This window comes from Zalophus californianus, chromosome 14 (genome assembly GCF_009762305.2).
Source record: "Zalophus californianus isolate mZalCal1 chromosome 14, mZalCal1.pri.v2, whole genome shotgun sequence".
Taxonomy (NCBI): domain Eukaryota; kingdom Metazoa; phylum Chordata; class Mammalia; order Carnivora; family Otariidae; genus Zalophus; species Zalophus californianus.
The window spans coordinates 37,224,250-37,244,907 of NC_045608.1; the positions used below are offsets into that span (position 1 = coordinate 37,224,250).

Consider the following 20,658-nt stretch of genomic DNA (forward strand, 5'->3'; position numbering starts at 1 on the left):
AGACACACACACTCAGTGTGTAAAGATGGAGGCAGAGATTGAAGTGATGTGTCTACAAGCTAAGGAATATCAAGAATTGGTGGCACCACCAAAAGCTAGGAATGATGTCAAGAACAGATCCTTGTCTCACAGCCTTCAGAAGGAACGAACTAAGCAGATTCCTTGATTTCAGACTTTTAGCCTGCAGAACTGTGAGAGAATAAATTTCTAATATTTTAACCTACCTAGTTTGTGGTAGGAAACTAAGAGAAAATATTTTAAAATAGGGTCAGTTATTATGGTACTTTTATACTATTACCAGTAAGAACCAGGAGAGCATGCCAGGATGTTGAGGGTGATGGACCTTGGGGGGAGGCTACAGGGTGTCGGGTCATTGGAGCCAAGACTAAACTCCTAAAACACTGTTCTGGGTATTTCATGCCCTTCCTCTTCCAGTGCCACCTCCCCCCACCCCCACCCCAGAAACCTGTGTAAGATAAATTCTACCTTCCTGATACTATTACTGAACCTGTGATCGTAACAATCACATTTTCCCTATAAATTCCTACAGTATTCACACTTGTGTACAGGCTGCCTAACCATACATTTTGAGTCATCAGTTAGTTGACTCTCTCCCTATACTATTCCTTCATATGCCACATGAAATGTGTCCAGTATGAAGGATAGATCATGACCAAAATTGTACATAGGCATGATAGATACAGCCAGAGAATACCATGTAGGGAGTTAATAAGAGAGGAAAGGAAATTATTTGTTTTCTTACCATTCTTCTCGAAGAGGGTGATTTTTGCAGTACCTTTGAAGTCTTGGGGCTTATAACCTAAAACAAAACACATTTAGTCCTCAGGATTAATGTTGGGAAAATAAGTACATGCTGCTCTTGGAAGTGTAAACTGTTAACAATCTTTATGGAAAACATTCTGGAAATATTTATCTAAGTATAAAATGACCAAACAATGCTACATCTGTAAGTTTATCCTACAAATATACTTCACTTGTGAGAAATAATGTATATACAAGTTTGTTCATTAGTGCATAAATCTTATTAGCAAAAGACTGACACAATCTAACTGTTCAACAATATGGGATTGCTTACATAAATTACGATGTATCTATGGAATACTGTGCAAAAGAAGCAAAGAAGGCTTTGTAGATTGATAATGGAATAATGATATGGAATAATGACCATGATTTTTTAAGGCAATAAAGCAAGGCACAGGACAGTATCTCATGTATGTTACCATTCATGCAAAAGGGAAGAACACTGTCAAGAGTTCAGGTCAGCTACACTCCATGGTGTTGCTGCCTCAGCATCCATTTTGTTTGGCCAAGCATCCTGCAGGGACCTTAAACTGACAGTAGTCCCTCATGCAAGCCCATGCCCTAGACATAAGCCCATACAGTCTCAAGCAATTCGTGGAGTCCTGATATGACTTCCTTGTAACCTGCATGATCAACAGTCTCCCCACCTCCCAGGGTCAACCCCTTGTGTGCCCCTTAGATAAGACCCCTGTGGAGATCACCGAAAAAACACTCTTTTGGTTTGGATTGACCAATGTGGCCTTAGCCTGGGAACCCCAAATCACTGCACTAATGGACCTTAACAAAGAAATGTGCCCCAGGTTCTATGGCTCTGTCTGCATCCTGCCTTGACCCGCCCATATGACTCCTTGAGGCATGCCTTGTACTTCCTCCAGAACCTGTGAATACTAAACTTTCCTTTTTCAATTTCTCTTATGGCTTGGTGTTGAGCTGTGTGTGATTGACCATCCAGCACCCTGTGCTCCACATAACATGTTAATGTAACAAAGTCATAACAAACAAACATATTTGTTTACATGTGCAGCATGCCTCTTTGGAAGTATATACATATGGATGTTTTAGGGCACACCCACCCTATCATTGGTGATATTATTTATCTCCAGGAGAGGAAGTCAGAGGTGGCCAATTTTTATTCTAGTGTTTTGTACCTTTTGAACTTTGTAACCTGTTAATGAACTATTCTAATCAAAGTTAAGAGGTAAATACATGGTATAGTACAACAGAATTGAAAAAAACTGTTTCTTTAACTTTAAGTATTTGCTTCCATGGTACTTATAAACTTTATTTTTTTTTAAATGTTTTTATTGTTATGTATTAATCACCATACATTACATCATTAGTTCTTGATGTAGTGTTCCATGATTCATTGTTTGTGCATAACACCCAGTGCTCCATGCAGAACGTGCCCTACTTAATACCCATCACCAGGCTAACCCATCACCCCATGCCCCTCCCCTCTAGAACCCTCAGTTTGTTTTCCAGAGTACATCGTCTCTCATGGTTCGTCTCCCCCTCCGACTTACTCCCCTTCATTCTTCCCCTCCTGCTATCTACTTCTTTTTCTTTTTTCTTAACATATCTTGCATTATTTGTTTCAGAAGTACAGATCTGTGATTCAACAGTCTTGCACAATTCACAGCGCTCACCATAGCACATACCCTCCCCGATGTCTATCACCCAGCCACCCCATCCCTCCCACCTCCCACCACTCAGCAACACTCAGTTTGTTTCCTGAGATTAAGAATTCCTCATATCAGTGAGATCATATGATACATGTCTTTCTCTGACTTATTTCACTCAGCATAACAACCTCCAGTTCCATCCATGTCGTTGCAAATGGCAAGATCTCATTCCTTTTGATGGCTGCATAATATTCCATTGTGTATATATACCACTTCTTCTTTATCCATTCATCTGTCGATGGATATCTTGGCTCTTTCCACAGTTTGGCTATTGTGGACATTGCTGCTATAAACATTGGGGTGCACGTACCCCTTCGGATCCCTACATTTGTATCATTGTGGTAAATACCCAGTAGTGCAATTGCTGGATCATATGGTAGCTCTATTTTCAACTATTTGAGGAACCTCCATACTGTTTTCCAGAGTGGCTGCGCCAGCTTCCATTCCCACCAACAGTGTAGGAGGGTTCCCCTTTCTCCACATCCCCGCCAATATCTGTTGTTTCCTGACTTGTTAATTTTAGCCATTCTGACGGGTGTGAGGTGGTATCTCATGGAGGTTTTGATTTGGATTTCCCTGATGCCGAGCAATGTTGAGTGCTTTTTCATGTGTCTGTTGGCCATTTGGATGTCTTCTTTGGAAAAATGTCTGTTCGTGTCTTCTGCCCATTTCTTGATTGGATTCTTTGTTCTTTGGGTGTTGAGTTTGATAAGTTCCTTATAGATCTTGGGATACTAGCCCTTTATCTGATATGTCATTTGCAAATATTTTCTCCCATTCTGTCTGTTGTCTTTTGGTTTTGTGGACTGGTTCTTTTGCTGTGCAAAAGCTTTTTATCTTGATGAAATCCCAATAGTTCATTTTAGCCCTTGCTTCCTTTGCTTTTGGCGATGTTTCTAGGAAGAAGTTGCTGTGGCTGAGGTCGAAGAGGTTGCTGCCTGTGTTCTCCTTTAGGATTTTGATGGACTCCTGTCTCACATTGAGGTCTTTCAACCATTTGGAGTCTGTTTTTGTGTGTGCTGTAAGGAAATGGTCCAGGTTCATTCTTCTGCATGTGGCTGTCCAATTTTCCCAACACCATTTGTTGAAGAGACTGTCTTTTTTCCATTGGACATTCTTTCCTGCTTTGTCAAAGATGAGTTGACCATAGAGTTGAGGGTCCATTTCTGGGCTCTCGATTCTGTTCCATTGATCTATGTGTCTGTTTTTGTGCCAGTACCATACTGTCTTGATGATGACAGCTTTGTAATAGAGCTGGAAGTCTGGAATTGTGATGCCGCCAGCTTTGCTTTTCTTTTTCAAGATTCCGCTGGCTATTCGGGGTCTCTTCTGGTTCCATACAAATTTTAGGATTATTTGTTCCATTTCTTTGAAAAAAGTGGATGGTATTGTGATGGGGATTGCATTGAATGTGTAGATTGCTCTAGGTAGCATTGACATCTTCACAATGTTGGTTCTTCCAATCCATGAGCATGGAACGTTTTTCCATTTCTTTGTGTCTTCTTCAATTTCTTTCATGAGTATTTTTAGAGTTTTCTGAGTACAAATCCTTTGCCTCTTTGGTTAAATTTATTCCTAGGTATCTTATGGTTTTGGGTGCAATTGTAAATGGGATCGACTCCTTGATTTCTCTCTCTTCTGTCTTGTTGTTGGTGTATAGGAATGCAACTGATTTCTGTGCATTGATTTTATGTCCTGCCACTTGACTGAATTCCTGTATGAGTTCTAGCAGTTTTGGGGTGGAGTCTTTTGGGTTTTCCACATAAAGTATTGTATCATCTGCAAAGAGTGAGAGTTTGACTTCCTCTTTGCCGATTTGGATGCCTTTTATTTCTTTTTATTGTCTGATTGCTGTGGCTAGGACTTCTAATATTATGTTGAATAGCAGTGGTGAGAGTGGACATCCCTGCCGCGTTCCTGACCTTAGGGGAAAAGCTCTCAGCTTTTCCCCATTGAGAATGATATTCGCTGTAGGTTTTTCATAGATGGCTTTTATGATATTGAGGTATGTACCCTCTATCCCTATACTCCGAAGAGTTTTGATCAAGAAAGGATGCCGTACTTTGTCAAATGCTTTTTCTGCATCTATTGAGAGGATCATATGATTCTTGTTCTTTCTTTTGTTAATGTATTGTATCACGTTGATTGATTTGCGGATGTTGAACCAGCCTTGCAGCCCAGGGATAAATCCCACTTGGTCATGGCGAATAATCCTTTTGATGTACTGTTGGACCCTATTGGCTAGTATTTTGGTGAGAATTTTTGCATCCATGTTCATCAAGGATATTGCTCTGTAGTTCTTCTTTTGGATGGGGTCTTTGGTTTTGGGATCAAGGTAATGGTGGCCTCATAAAATGAGTTTGGAAGTTTTCCTTCCATTTCTAATTTTTGGAACAGTTTCAGGAGAATAGGTATTAATTCTTCTTGAAATGTCTGATAGAATTCCCCTGGGAAGCCATCTGGCCCTGGGCTTTTGTTTGTTGGGAGATTTTTGATGACTGCTTCAATTTCCTTAGTGGTTATAGGTCTGTTCAGGTTTTCTATTTCTTCCTGGTTCAATTTTGGTAGTTGATACATCTCTAGGAATGCACCCATTTCTTCCAGGTTATCTAATTTGCTGGAATAGAGTTGCTCATAATATGTTCTTACAATTGTTTGTATGTCTTTGGTGTTGGTTGTGATCTCTCCTCTTTCATTCATGATTTTGTTGATTTGGGTCATTTCTCTTTTCTTTTTGATAAGTCTGGCCAGGGGTTTATCAATCTTGTTCATTCTTTCAAAGAACCAGCTCCTAGTTTCGTTGATCTGTTCTACTGTTCTTTTGGTTTCTATTTCATTGATTTCTGCTCTGATCTTTATTATTTCTCTTCTCCTGCTGGGTTTAGGCTTTATTTGCTGTTCTTTCTCTAGCTCCTTTAGGTGTAGGTTTAGGTTGTGTATTTGAGACCTTTCTTGTTTCTTGAGAAAGGCTTGTAATGCTATATACTTTCCTCTTAGGACTGCCTTTGCTGTATCCCAAAGATTTTGAACCATTGTTTTCATTTTCATTGGTTTCCATGAATTTTTTTAATTCTTTAATTTCCTGGTTGACCCATTCATTCTTTAGTAGTATCCTCTTTAGCCTCCATGTATTTGAGTTCTTTCTGACTTTCCTCTTGTGATTGAGTTCTAGTTTCAAAGCATTGTGGTCTGAAAATATGCAGGGAATAATCCCTATCTTTTGGTACTGGTTGAGACCTGATTTGTGACCTAGGATGTGATCAATTCTAGAGAATGTTCCATGGGCACTAGAGAAGAATGTGTATTCCGTTGCTTTGGGATGGAATGTTCTGAATATAACGGTGAAGTCCATTTGGTCGAGTGTGTCATTTAAAGTCTTTATTTCCTTGTTGATCTTTTGCTTAGATGATCTGTCCATTTCAGTCAGGGGGGTGTTAAAGTCCCCCACTATTATTGTATTGCTGTCAATGTGTTTCTTTGCTTTTGTTATTAATTGCTTCATATAATTGGCTGCTCCCATGTTCAGGGAATAGATATTTACAATTGTTAGATCTTCTTGTTGGATAGACTCTTTAAGTAGGATATAGTGTCCTTCCTCATCTCTTATTACAGTCTTTGGTTTAAAATCTAATTTTTCTGATAGAAGGATTGCCACCCCAGCTTTCTTTTGGTGTCCATTAGCATGGTAAATGGTTTTCCACCCCCTCACTTTCAATCTGGGGGTGTCTTTGGGTCTAAAATGGGTCTCTTGCAGCCAGCATATTGATGGGTCTTGTTTTTTAATCCAACCTGATAGCCTGTGTCTTTTGATTGGGGCATTGAGCCCATTTACATTCAGGGTAACTATTGAAAGGTATGAATTTAGTGCCATTGTATTGCCTGTAAGGTGACTGTTACTGTATATTGTCTCTGTTCCTTTCTGATCTGTGCTGCTTTTAGTCTCTCTCCTTGCTTAGAGGACCCCTTTCAATATTTCTTGGAGGGCTGGTTTCGCGTTTGCAAATTCCTTTAGTTTTTGTTTGTCCTGGAAGCTTTTTATCTCTCCTTCAATTTTCAATGACAGCCTAGCTGGCTATAGTATTCTTGGCTGCATATTTTTCTCGTTTAGTGCTCTGAAGATATCATGCCAGTCCTTTCTGGCCTGCCAGGTCTCTGTGGATAGGTCTGTTGCCAATCTAATATTTCTACCATTGTAGGTTACATATCTCTTCTCCCGAGCTGCTTTCAGGATTTTCTCTTTGTCTCTGAGATTCATAAGTTTTACTATTAGATGACGGTGTGTTGACCTATTTTTATTGATTTTGAGAGGGGTTCTCTGTGCCTCCTGGATTTTGATGCCTGTTTCCTTCCTCACATTAGGGAAGTTCTCTGCTATAATTTGCTCCAGTATACCTTCTGCCCCCCTCTCTCTTCTTCTTCTGGGATCCCAATTATTCTAATGTTGTTTCGTCTTATCGTATCGCTTATCTCTCGAATTCTGCCCTCGTGATCCTGTAGTTGTTTCTCTTTTTCTCAGCCTCTTTATTTTCCATCATTTGGTCTTCTATATCGCTGATTCTCTCTTCTGCCTCATTTATCCTAGCAGTTAGTGCCCCCATTTTTTATTGTACCTCATTAATAGCCTTTTTGATTTCGACTTGGTTAGATTTTAGTTCTTTTATTTCTCCAGAAAGGGTTTCTCTAATAACTTCCACGCTTTTTTCAAGCCCAGCTAGTATCTTTAAAGTCATGATTCTGAACCCTAGGTCCAACATCGTACTAATGTCCGTATTGAGTAGGTCCCTGGCTGACAGTAATATCTCTTGTTCTTTTTGCTGAGGTCATTTTTTTCATCTTGTCATTTTGTCCAGAGGAGAATAGATGAATGAGAGAACAAAATGCTAACAGGTTAACAACGTCCCCAGCAAATATACTCTATACAAATCAGAAAAGACCGGAAACCAGGGGAAAAGAAAGGGAAAGCAAGAAAAAAGAAAGAGAAAAGAAAGAAAAAAAAAACAAAAAGAAAAAGATTAAAAACAAAAACAGAACAATACAAAAAAAAACCGAATATGATCAAATATGATCAGGCTAGTGCATAGATCAGTGCCACACACTAGATATTGGGCGTATTTTGGTTTGTTAGAAAAAAGTGCCTCCTAAAATTTTATATAAGGAAGAAAGACTTATATATGTACAAAATAAGGGTTGATACAATGAAGGGATGGAAGATGAGTGTAAAGATGAAAATTATAAAAGATTTTTTAAAAGGAATTGATACGATAAGAAGTTTTTTGAAAAAAGAAGATTTTTTAAAAAAAGGGAGAGAATGTGATCAGGCAGCAGACTAGAACAAAGCCATACACTAGTGATTTAGGGTATATTTTGATCTGTTAGAAGAAACTGTATCTCAAAATTTTAAGAGAGAACAACTTATATATATATATATATATATGCCAAAAATAAGGGTAACTACTATGAAGGGATAAAATATGACTCTAAAAATGAAAAATAAAAAAATTTTTTTTTAAAAAAAGGGATTGATAAGATGTTGGTTGAAAAAGGGAAAAAGAGAAATTAAAAAAACAGTTAAAAAAATTAACTTTGAAAAACTAATGAATCATGGTAAAAACAGCCATGAATTCTATGTGCAGTATTCCCCTAGCACTGGAGTTCTCCCGTTCTCCTTGATCGGTAAACTTGGTCTTGGCTTGCCGGCTGTTTGTGCTGATCTTCTGGGGGAGGGGCCTGTTGCCGTGGTTCCCAAATGTCTTTGCTGGAGGCAGAAGTGCCCCGCCCCTTGTCGGTCCCAGCTAAGCAAGCTGCTCGGTTTGCTCTCAGGAGCTTTTGTTCCCTGCAAGCTTTCCCTACGGCTTTGGAGGACGACAGTGAAAATGGCGGCCTCCCAATCTCCGCCCCAGAGGAGGCAGGAACTCGGGGCTCCGCTCCTCCGTGCACCCCCAGAGAAAAGCAGCCAGTCACTCCTGTGTTCCCGGTCACCGGCCGCACTCCGTGCTCACCTGTCCTGTGACGGAGCATTTCCATCTCTGGCACCCAACCCCGTGTGGAGTCTCCAAACCCAGCAGATCCCTGCGGTGCACTCCTGCTCTGCTCCTCCCGGGGAAGGAAGGGGAGTCTCCCCGGCTCTGCCACTTGTTGGGTCCCTGCTGGAGGAGCAGTGGCCCGACTGGGCCGCGGATCACAGTTTATGGCAACCCCGAGCTGAGAGCCCGCGCCTCGGCTCTGTCTCTGCAGCCGGCTTCCCTGCTCTGATCCCTGGGAGCTCTGCTGCACTCAGGCACCCCTGGTCTTTCTTTGACCCCAAGGGTCCTGAGACCACACTGTCCCGGGAGGATTCCACCCCTCGCTTAGCCACTGCAGCGACGTCCCTCCGCGGAGCCAACTTCTAAAAGTTCCAATTTTGTGCTCCACGGCTCTATCACTTGCCAGAAGCGGCCGACGGAGGCCCCCTCCCCCACCGTCTATCCTCCCAAATATCGCCTCAGATTCACTTCTCCACACGTCCTACCTTCCAGAAAGTGGTCGCTTTTCTATTCAGACAGAGAGTTGTTGCTACTCTCCTCTTCAATCTCCTGTTGAGCTCGTAGGTGTTCAGAATGGTTTGATCCCTATTCAGCTGAATTCTTGAGACCAGAGGAAATCCAGGTCTCCTACTCCTCCGCCATCTTGCTCCGCCCCCCAGACTCTGGTACTTATAAACTTTAAATTCTATTTTTTTTCATATCTCTAATGTTACAACCAAAAAATTAAAATAGCTGACATTCATATAGCATTATACAACTTATAAAAAGTGCTTTTACACATGGTGAGTTGATACTAATGACAACTCTGTGAATTAGGTATCATTACTTTTCTCCCCAATTTATAATATAAGAAAATTGAGGCACAGAGAAAGATTTTAATTCGCTGAGGCTACTAGCCCAAAGGATGCAACCAGGGGAGTGTTTAAGTAAGAGAAATGGGGCACCTGGGTGACTCAGTCGGTTAAGCAGCCAACTCTTGATTTTGGCACAGGTCATGATCTCAGGGTCCTGGCATTGAGCCCTGTGTCAGGCTCCATGCTCAGCAGGGAGTCTGCATGAGGATTCTCTCTCCCTCTGCCCCTCCCCTCACTCATACTCTCTCTCTCTCTCTCTCTCTCCCTCTCTAAAACAAATGAATCAATCTTCAAACTTATACTTTTCCCATCTCTGCTCCCCAGCTCAGTGCCAGGCTTAAAAATAACAGCCTGCATTCTTGGTACAGGTACAGGAAGGAGCAGAATGACTCATTCACAAAGAATTGTAATTCTTTGTTCTGACCCAGTTGGTGGCTCCCCAAAATACTGGTTCAGAAGGCTTGCTTCTATCTTGACTAACTTGGAACCTGACCAGTGCTAAAGTGGTATGATGGTGAAAACATTTACAGGCAAATATTTTAGTTATTGCTGCCTGATGCAGTGGGTATGACTTGGAGAAAACAACAGACTAACTAAAAAGCTTGAGAGGCAAAGCTGGAAACTGAGATTCTTCGGGGAATAAGGGCTTCGAAAAGCTCCAAATATTCCTGAGAATCTAGAAAGCCACATGCATGCCAAGGGTTGTGCATGTGTTCAAAAAAGACCTGAAAATAACTTAGGCTGTCAACTTAAGCTGGCTGCCCTTTGTGCTCTATCCAGGCAGGAAGTGAAGGCTCAGGCAGAGTCATAAACTGTCTGGTTGAATGCTGAAGATGCACCCAAAAAACATACAGAGACTTGGAGTTTTTTGGTACAAAATTTAAGAAAATCTCTGTGCAAACATTAGCTAACCACTAAGCTCATGGAGCAGAGATTTCAGTAGCCACATAAAACGATTCAAACTTTACAAAATTAGCTCAGCAGAAAAGTAATTAAACAAACAAACAACAGCTATAACAAGCAGCAACAAACCCTAGAAGAGGGGGAAGAATCTTATTTCCAAAGTTGCCACATTGTAATATTTAAAATGTCCATTCTTCAGGGCACCTGGGTGGCTCAGTAAGCATCTGACTTCAGCTCAGGTCATGATCCCAGGGTCCTGGGATCCAGCCCCGCATTGGGATCGCTGCTCAATGGGGAGCCTGCTTCTCCCTCTCCCTCTGCTGCTCCCCCTGCTTGTACTCTCTCACTCTCTCTCTGTCAAATACATAAAATCTTACAAAATAAATAAATAAATAAAACGTCCATTCTTCAACAACAAAAAATATGACACAGGCAAAAAAAGGTCAAGAAAATATGGCCCATACACAGGGAAAAAGTAGTTTCAATAGTTTCAAAAGAAACTCCTGAAGGAAACCTAGACATTAAAGTTACTAGAAAAAGCCTTCAAATAAGATATTTTAAAAATGTTCAAAGAACTAATGGAAACCATGTTTAAAGAACTAAAGAAAACCATGAGAATTAGATCTTACCAAATTAGGAATATCAAAAAAGAGACAAATTATAAAAAGGAATCAAATGGAAATTCTGGACTGAAAAGTCCAACAGATGAAAAATCCACTAGAAGGGCTCAATAGCAGATTTGAGGCAGAAAAAAAAAAATCAGTAAATTTGAAAATAAATTGATTGAGATTATCCGTCTGAAGAATAGGAAGAAAAAAAAATGAAGAAAAATGAACAAAACCTAAGGGGAATTGTAGGACAATAACCAACATGAAATGTACCAACATATACATAATTAAGAGTCACAGAAGAAGAGAAGAGAAAGGGACAGAGAATATTTGAAGTAATAATGGCTGAAAACTCTCTAAATTTGCTGAAAGTGTTGATCTACCTATTTAAAAAGCTCAACAAACTCCAAATAGGATAAACTGAAAGAGATCCACATCAAGATACATCATAATCAAATTGTCAAAAGACAAAGTATTATTTGAAAGCAGCAAGAGAAAAGCAACTCAGCATCCACAAGAGATTTTCAATAATAACAACTGATTCCCCAGCAGAAACCATGAAAGCCAGAAGACAATGGGATGACATATTCAAAGTGCTGAAAGAAAAAAAGCTGTCAAGCAAATTCTATCTGGCAAAACAATCTTTAAAAAATAAAGAAAAGGCCTTCTAGATGCCACCATGCCAGGGCTACCTGTGCCACCCAGTCATGGTTAACCCCTCCATGCTCTTCAATATTGCTGTTGAGAAGTGAGCCCTTCAGCTATATTTCCTTTGAGCTGCTTGTGCACACAGTTCCAAAGACAGAAGAAAACATTCATGCTCTGAGCACTGGGGAGAAAAGATTAGGTTATAAAGGTTCCTGCTTTCACAGATTATTTTGGGATTTATGTGCCAGGGCAGTGATTTCCCATGCCATAATTACACTGTTGGCAAGTCTATAGGGAGAAATTTGATGATGAAAATTTCATCCTAAAGCATATAGGGCCTGGTATTTTGTCCATGGCAAATGCTGGACCCAAAACAAATGGTTCCCAGTTTTTCAACTGCAGTGCCAAGCCTGAGTGGTTGGATGGCAAGCATTTGGCCTTTGGCAAGGTGAAAGAGGGCATGAATACTGTGGAAGTCACAGAGCAATCTGGGTCCAAGAATGGCAAGACCAGCAAAGAGATCACCACTGCTGACTATAGGCAAATCTAATAAATTTGACTTACATTTTCTCTTAACCACCAGAATATTCCTTCTGTAGCTCAGAAGACCACCCCCTTATCCTCATCTGCTTAAAACAGCTTATCATCTCTGTGCTCTTCTTGCTGCAGTTCTTTGGGTTCCATAGTTTCCTTATTCCCCTCTAAGTGCAGCTGAATTAGAATTAAGTTTATGATTATTAAATAAAAACTAAACAACCAAAAAAATGAAGAAATTAAGACATTCTAAGATAAATAAAAGCACTTCTAGCAGAACTTCCCTATAAGAAATGTTAAAGATAGTCCTTTAGGCTGAAATGAAGGGACACTAGACTAACTTGAATCCACATGAAATAACATTAGTAAAGATAACTACATAGGTAAATACAAAAAACAGCATTATGTATTTTTGGCAACTCCACCATTTTTCCTATCTAACTTAAAAGATAAGTGCATAAAGCAATAACTATAAATCTATGTTGATGGGCACATAATTTTTAAAGATGCAATTTGTGGCAATAACAGCATAAAGTAGGAGATATGGGGGTCTATAAATAGAGTTTTTATATACTATTGAATTGAAGGTGAAGCTAATATGAACTAGATTGCGATATATTAAGATGTTACTTGTAATCCTCAGGGCAACCACTAAGGAGATAATTAAAAAATGTGTAGTAAAAGAAACAACTGTTTCTTTCAATAAAAATACATAGTGAAGTAATTAAAAGTGGTATACTAGAAAATACACAAATGAAGGCAGTAATGGAGGAATTGTGGAACAAAAATCATATAGCAAAAGATATAAGACATATAGCAAAAAAAAAAAAAGAATTGAAGGAAGAAACAGATAATTCTGCAACAGCTGGACATTTCAGCATTTCAATACCTCACTTTCAATAACAGAAGAACTAGGCAGAAGATCAGAGAGAAAACAGAAATCTTCATCTAGACATAACAGACATCTACAGAACACTAGCAACAGCAGAGTCCTTTCGCATTAAGTACACACAGAACATTTTTCAGGATAGACAATATGTTAGGCCACAAAATGAGTCTCAATTAATTTAAAAGTATCAAAATAATATTGGGGCACCCGACTCTTGATTTCAGCTGAGGTCATGATCTCAGTTGTGAGATCAAGCCTGACATCGGGCTCCCTGCTCAGTGGGGAGTCTGCTTGAGATTCTTTCCCGATGCCCCTCCCCCCTTCTCTGTAAAAATAAATCTTTAAGAAAAATTTAAGAAATCAAAATAATATAAAGTATACTGGCCCTTCACAATGGAATTAAATGAGAAATCAGCAACAGAAGTGAATCTGGGAAATTCACAATGTGTGGAAATTAAACCATACTCCTAAATAACAAATGGGTCAAAGGAAAATTAAAAAGTACTTTGAGACGGGCAAAAATGAAACAAAACATACCAAAACTTATGGGACAGAGCAAAAGTAGTTCTCAGAGGAAAATTTACAGATGTAAACATTTATATTAAAAAAGAACGAACTCAAGTCAATAATCTAAACTTCTACATTAAGAAACTAAAGAAAAGGCCAACTAAACTCAAAACAAGCTTAACAAAATAAATAATAAAGATTAGAATTTTAATAAGGACTAAGAATAGGAAAACAAGAAAATCGATGAAACAAAAGTTGGCCTATCAAAAAATCAACAAAACTGACAACCCTTTACTCTAGACTGAATATTGACTGTGAAAAAAGAATGAAGATTCAAACTATAAATCCAGAACATAAGTGGGGACATTACTACCAATCTTACAGAAATAAAAATAATTATAAGAGAACACCATGAACAATTTGTACACCAACAAATTAGATAACCAAGATGAAATAGACAAAATCCTAGAAACACACAAACTATCAACACTGGTTGAAGAAGAAACAGCAAATCTGAATAGAGTTATAATAAGTAAGAAGATTGAGTCTAGTATTCAAAAAAAATCCTACAAAGAAAAGTCCTCATCCAGACGTTTTTGCTGGTGAATTCTGCAAATTTAAAGAATTAACACCAATTATTCTTAAACTTTTCTAAAAATAAAAGAGGGAGGAACATTTCCTAAGCTCATTCTATAAGGCCAGTATTTTCAATACCAAAGCCAGACAAGAAATAAAAACTACAGACCAATATCCTTTATGAATGTTGATGTAAAAATCCTCAACAAAATAAAAGCAACCTGTCTAGCAGCATATTAAAAGGCCTGTATACCTTGTCAAAGTAGGACTTATCCCAAGAATGCAGGGTTAGTTCAATATATGAAAACCAATCAGTGTAATACATCATATTAATAGAATTAAAAGAAAAAAAAAACAGTGATCATCTCAATAGATGAAGAAAAAGCTTTTGACACCGTTGAACACCTTTCTATCATAAAAGCACCCAACAAATTAAGAAGAGAATAGAGATTTCTTGAGGCCCATCCATGTTATCGAAAATGGCAAGATTTTGAGGGCATAATGCCAAGTGAAATAGTCAGAGAAAGACAAATACTGTATGATCTCTCTTATATTTGGAATATATATATGGAATATATATGTGTGTGTATACACACACACACACACACACACACACACACACACACACATACACACACATCCCAGCTTGTAGACACAGAGAACAGATTGGTGGTTTCCAAGGTGGGGAAATGGGGTACAGTGGGGAGAAATGGGTAAACTATTTTTTTCCAGTTTATACAAATTGAATTTTAAAAAGAAAAAAAAAATGAAATTTTCTCAAATCAATAAAGGTAATCTGTGAAAAACACAGATTTAACATCATACTTAATGGTGAAAGACTGAGATTTCCCCTTAAGATCAGAAACAAAACAAGGATCTCCACTCTTGTCTTCTTATTTAATATTTTACTGGAGTTCTAGCCAGGATAATTAAGCAAGAAAAGAGGTAAAAGGCAACGAGATTGGGAAGAAGGAAAATTATCTCCATTCACTGACAGCATGACCTTGTATGTAGAAATCCTAAAGAATTAACACAAATAAAATCAAACTATTAGTGTCAGTAAATGAGTTTGGCAAAACTGCAGAATACAAGATCAATATAGAAATATCAGTTGTGGTGGTGCCTGGGTGGCTCAGTTGTTAAGCATCTGCCTTTGGCTCAGGTCATGATCCCAGGATCCTGGGATTGAGCCCCGCATCGGGTTCCCTGCTCAGCGGGAAGCCTGCTTCTCCCTCTCCCACTCCCCCTGCTTGTGTTCCCTCTCTGTCAAATAAATAAAATCTTAAAAAAAAAAAAAAGAAATATCAGGTTGTAGTTCCATATACAATTAGTGATCCAAAAATGAAATTAAAACAATTCCATTTGCCATAATATCAACAAGAATAATATTTAGGAATAAATGATTAATCCAGGAAGTATAAGACTTGTACACTAAAAACTATAAAACAGTGTTAAAAGAAATGATAAATTATAGAAAACCTACATAAATGGAACGATAATCCATTTTCATGGACTACAAAGTGTAATATTATTAAGATGGCAATCCTTCCCAAATTGATTCACATATTTAATGCAATCCCTATCAAAATTCCAACTACTGTTTTTTTTTTCTTTCCAGATATGGGAAAACTGGCCTTAAAATTCATATGGAAATTAGGAAACCCCAAATAATCAAAGTTATTTGGAAAAAAAAGTTGAAAGACTCTCACTTTTCAATTTCAGATCTCAAAACAAAGCTACAGTAATCAAAACACTGTGTTACTGGCATAAGGACAGACCTATAGATTAATAGAACAGAAATAAGAGTCTAGAAAAATAATATACATCTATGGTCAATTTTCAACAATAGTGCTAAGACCACTCACTGGAGAAAGAGTAGTCTTTTTCACCAAATGATGCTGAGATACTAGATAGCACATGCAAAAGAAGGAACTTGTATACTCCTACCTCATATCATATACTAAAAATAACTCAAAATGGAACAAAGACATAAATATAAGAACAAACTAAAATTCTTAGAACACAAAGGGTTCAAATTCTCATGATCTTAAATGTGACAAAGGATTCTTATATATGACAACAAAAGAAATACATAAACTATACTTCATAATTAAAAACCTTTGTGTATCAAAGGACACAATCAAGAAATTGAGACGACAACCCACAGAAGGGGAAAAATATTTTCTAATCATACATCTGATAAGGGACTTGAATCTAGAATATACGAAGAACTCCTACAACTTAACAGTAAAAAGACAACCCAATCAAAAACTGGCAAAGAATCTGAATAGACATTTCTCCAATGAAGATATACAAATGGCCAACAGGCACATGAAAAGATGCTCACCATCATTAGTTTTCAGGGAAATGCAAATCAAAACCACAATAAGATACCACTTTATACTAAGAGGATGGATAGAATAAAAATTTCTGATTATAACAAGTTTTGGTGAGGATATGGAAAAATCTGAATCCTCACACACTACTGGTGAAAATGTAAAAATCGGGCAGCTGCTTTGGAAAATAGTCTGGCAGTTCTTCAGATTCAACATAGAGTTGCTTTATTACCCACGATATACCCAAGAGAAGTGGAAACATCTCTACACGTAAGTATAAATGTTCACGGCAGCATTACTCATGAGTGAAAGATCTAATCAACCCAAATGTCTATCAATAAATGGATAAAAAATATGTGGAAATCCATATAAGGGAATGTTATTTGGCCATAAAAAAGAAGTACTGATACATACTACAACTTGGAGGAACAATGAAAATATAATGCTGAATGAAATAAACCAGTCACAGAAGGCCACATATTATATGATTTAATTCATTAGAAGTCCAAAACAGGGAACTCTACAGAGACAGAAAGTTGATAAATTATTGCTTAGGACTGGTAGAAGGAAATGGTAGAGGTGTATTTTGGGGGACGATAGCCAAAGGGGACAGTGTTTTTTTCAGGTGATGAGAATGTTCTCAATTTGATTGCACTGATGATGGCAAATATCTGGGAATATACTAAAAACCACTGAATTTTACACTTTAAATAAATGAACTGTATGATATGAGGATTATATCAATAAAGTTTTTTAAAAAATGAATTTTTTTCTCACTTAAAGCAAACTTTTTTCCAAATTTAAATGTTGATTCTACCTATTCTGAAGTCACTTTGCCTGTAATCAATAAAGGAATATAGCCGTTCATCATGATTATGATAGATCAATTAGTAATATTCCCACTTCACTGCTCTGTCATTTACTATTCCTTTCCCTGGATTAACTTTCTCCTCCTTTCTCCCTTCAAAATACTATCCATCCTTCACGATGTAGCTCAAACACCACTTCCTTTTGGAAGGTGTCCACAGTTCCCCACAATGGAGCACATTTCTTTCTCTTCTGCATGGTCCTGCCACATGGCCCATACAACTGGTCTAACACTTAATGCATATTCATGGTTCTTGTACACATTTCTCTCCCACATTTGGTGGAAATTCCTTTAAGAGCAAAGCAAATTTCATGTATCTCTACATCCTCCGCAAAGTTGAATGTTCTGACACTCATGATCTTCCTCAAATTAAATTAAAGCAATAAAGATAATTCTTCTAAAATCTGTTCTTTTTCACCTCCATACAAACTATACTAAAGCAAAAATTCTTTGGAATGCAATGAATTTACACTAAACAACTTAAGAGTAAAAATTATTTTATTATCCAATCACTAGAGAATTCTTTATTAGATATACTGGATTGCCCTAAAACTAGTTCATAGGGACTAAAATGTTGATTTCTATCTTTTGTTGAGAACCATCTTAGACTTAAGTACTTAACAGAATATTAAATAATCTTCATGATTTCAAAAACTTCAACCAGAAGCACATTATTTCAACAAAATGGAAAGACTTTCTTTGGTCCTCTGTTATGAACACCATTTCCAAAATATTTATGGTTATAAGAGTGATACTCTGTGAGAATATAAAATTTTTGGTTCTAAATTACAAGCTACTTTGTGTTACACTTTGAGAAATAAAAACCTGGGTAGTAACAACATTTGCATCCTTAGTTTATTGTCATTACCTCTCGTTCTATGGTCTTCCTCCTCAGCAGCTTTTTGACACTTGGGAGCTGCTTCTTTAACAACATGGTAGCCTCGTTCATTCTTCTGACTTGCGTGATTAAGAAAGATGGAACCTGGAGAAGAAACACTGCTTGAATCAAAAGAAAAGCGTTGAATTAAACCTCCCAGTTAGACTCTGTCTCCAGTTATGGTAACTCCTTTAGGATGCTCAGTATCCTGGAACTAGGGACTGTGGCACTTGTCCTTGTAGAGATTAGAGAAAATGATAAGGATTCCTGTTTAAAAGATAAAAGATGCTTGGGAGCAGCCATTAAAGAATGACAAAGATGCCACAAGCAACCTGGGATTATCTTCTCACATTTCTTCCCTGTGACTAATGGCATGGAGCCTTTATGTTTCCTGGGTGCTGGTGGATTTTGAGGGAAAACATCACAGTCATCACACTGTTACTCACCTTCCACAGAATTTTCTGGTATTTAAGCATTAGGCGGATGATGTGGGCTGCAGTATTTGCTAACTGTAATTCTTCATAATCAGAATGTTTGCTTCGACTGAAGAAAAGGTTTGGTGCCATTATAGTAGAAATGTTCCATATACTCATTCGGTTTTTTGATTCGTTGGCAATCACTTTATTGAAGAATGTCATGAGGGCCTAACAAGAAACAGCACTGTGTCACACTACTGTAAATTATCAAAAGGCACCACTGATTGTTATCATTCATTTCTATACCCATTCATGGTGCCTCTGGAAAACTGTCAGAACTATAGAATGGTTAAATGTATAATGTTGCCCCTTTTATTCCTTAAAAGTATTAATGAGAAATGTGAATAGTTTACTTAATTCTCTGCTTCATAAAAGTACTTCCATTTTTTATTATATTGGAGATTCTATAAATATTAGTTTGCATTTTTTATTTTCTTTTATCAAAACAAGGTTGACAAATATTAAAATTATGTAATAAACTAGGAAGAGAAAACACTGCATTTCAAATAAACATGAAGTGCAGTTTTGTTGTGAAGGAAGAAAAGGAATCCTAAAAAACACCCTTATTTAAAGTATTACCATTGAAAACTAATATTTCCTTGGGAAAGGAAAACCCATTTAAAAAAAAAAAAACATGAGTATCTCATTCCTCAGTCCAAATGTAAACTCAATTGAAAAATTTAAAACTTTTACTTTCTCGGTGTCATTTTTCTATTGCTTTTCAGTTTTGGAATATTTAGCAGACCAAAGGGAAATGCTTACATGCAGCTGTTCTTGGCATTTAAAAAAGACAGAGAGAGAGATTTGAGAAACCTTAAAGTTTGGCTAAGCCACCAAAGTACAGATGCTTATCAGAACCTTCTGAAATTCACCAAGAGGGCTGAAATCTTTAAAAAAAAAAATAGTTTTTTAAGTTTAAATCCTGCTATAGTATTTTTAATGAGAAAATGGTTAACATATAATAATAGTCAACACTTATTTGAGGGCTTATTGTAAGCCAAGCATTCTTAATACTTCATATGTATCACTGACTTTATCATTATTACAAACCCTGTGAGGTAGGTACTATTATTAATACTGTCTGACAGGTGAGGAAACTAATGTAAAAGATTCAGGTAGCTTTGCCCAGTCAATTAATTAAGTGGCAAAGCCAGGATTTGAACTGAGTAAACCTGATTCTCGAGCCAGAGCTCTTGATCTCTATATAGAGCACATCAGTTTCAATCCTAGATCCAGTCACAGTGTAGAATGGGGAAAGTGTGTGTGTATGTGTGGTAACATCTCCACCAGTCCCATGATGTTTTTGAGGATCTTCTGTTAGAAAAGTATTGGATTACTTGTTTTTATTGCATTCTTGAGAGGAGAGATGACATTCTGAACCAAATATCTGATACCAGATGCATCCTTTTTTTTCTCTTTATATATAAAAGAACATTGTTTACAAAAACCCCCAAAACAAGCTAATAAATTTCCAGCTTTTGAAAAATTACTGCATTATACTAGAAACAGACATTCTTCTGTCACATCCAATCCCCATCCTTGGGCTCAGGATATGATATAACTGACATATATTATAATTGACATAGATGTTTTTATTATGTAGGAGGAAAGGTCCTCATCAAGTTGAAATGTCTGATGAAAGGCAGCACAAGGAATCATCTTTGTTTTCAGCGTTATGTTTACTGGCCTCAAAATTATGGGCTCTTTCCAACTCATCTTAATTTCATTTCAAAGATTCCAAACACCTGTTGTACTTACAACAAATTTCCTATTGCATACAGAATCATTATCAGAATAGTGAGAGAACCTTTTGATTTTTGCCAACATACAGCAAGGAAATAAATCTGAAATAAGGGGCAGAATATTTGGGAGAACCATGGAACATGGTTCTATCAAATGTTCTATTATATGTTAACGGAAAAATCATTTTTCTGAGTCTTAATTTTCCTAACCTGTAGAATGAGAAGATCCTACCCGGTGATTTCTAAAATTCCAAGATTCTAGGATTCTTTAATTGATTATTATTATTATTTTTAAAGATTTTATTTATTTGAC

The 20,658-nt window shown here is 37.5% G+C and overlaps 1 protein-coding gene across 7 annotated transcripts in view; it reads right to left on the reverse strand.

Annotated features, from left to right (window-relative positions):
- ARHGAP28 (Rho GTPase activating protein 28) overlaps positions 1-20,658 on the reverse strand; it is a 212,031-nt gene that overhangs the window by 17,675 nt on the left and 173,698 nt on the right. For all 7 annotated transcript variants that reach the window (XM_027577187.2, XM_027577192.2, XM_027577186.2 and 4 more), the window contains 3 exons: positions 18,574-18,771; positions 18,119-18,232; positions 764-820 (listed from right to left, as the gene is read on the reverse strand). In XM_027577187.2, coding sequence (XP_027432988.1) covers positions 764-820; positions 18,119-18,232; positions 18,574-18,771 — 369 coding nt within the window. The remainder of the gene's footprint in view (positions 1-763; positions 821-18,118; positions 18,233-18,573; positions 18,772-20,658) is intronic.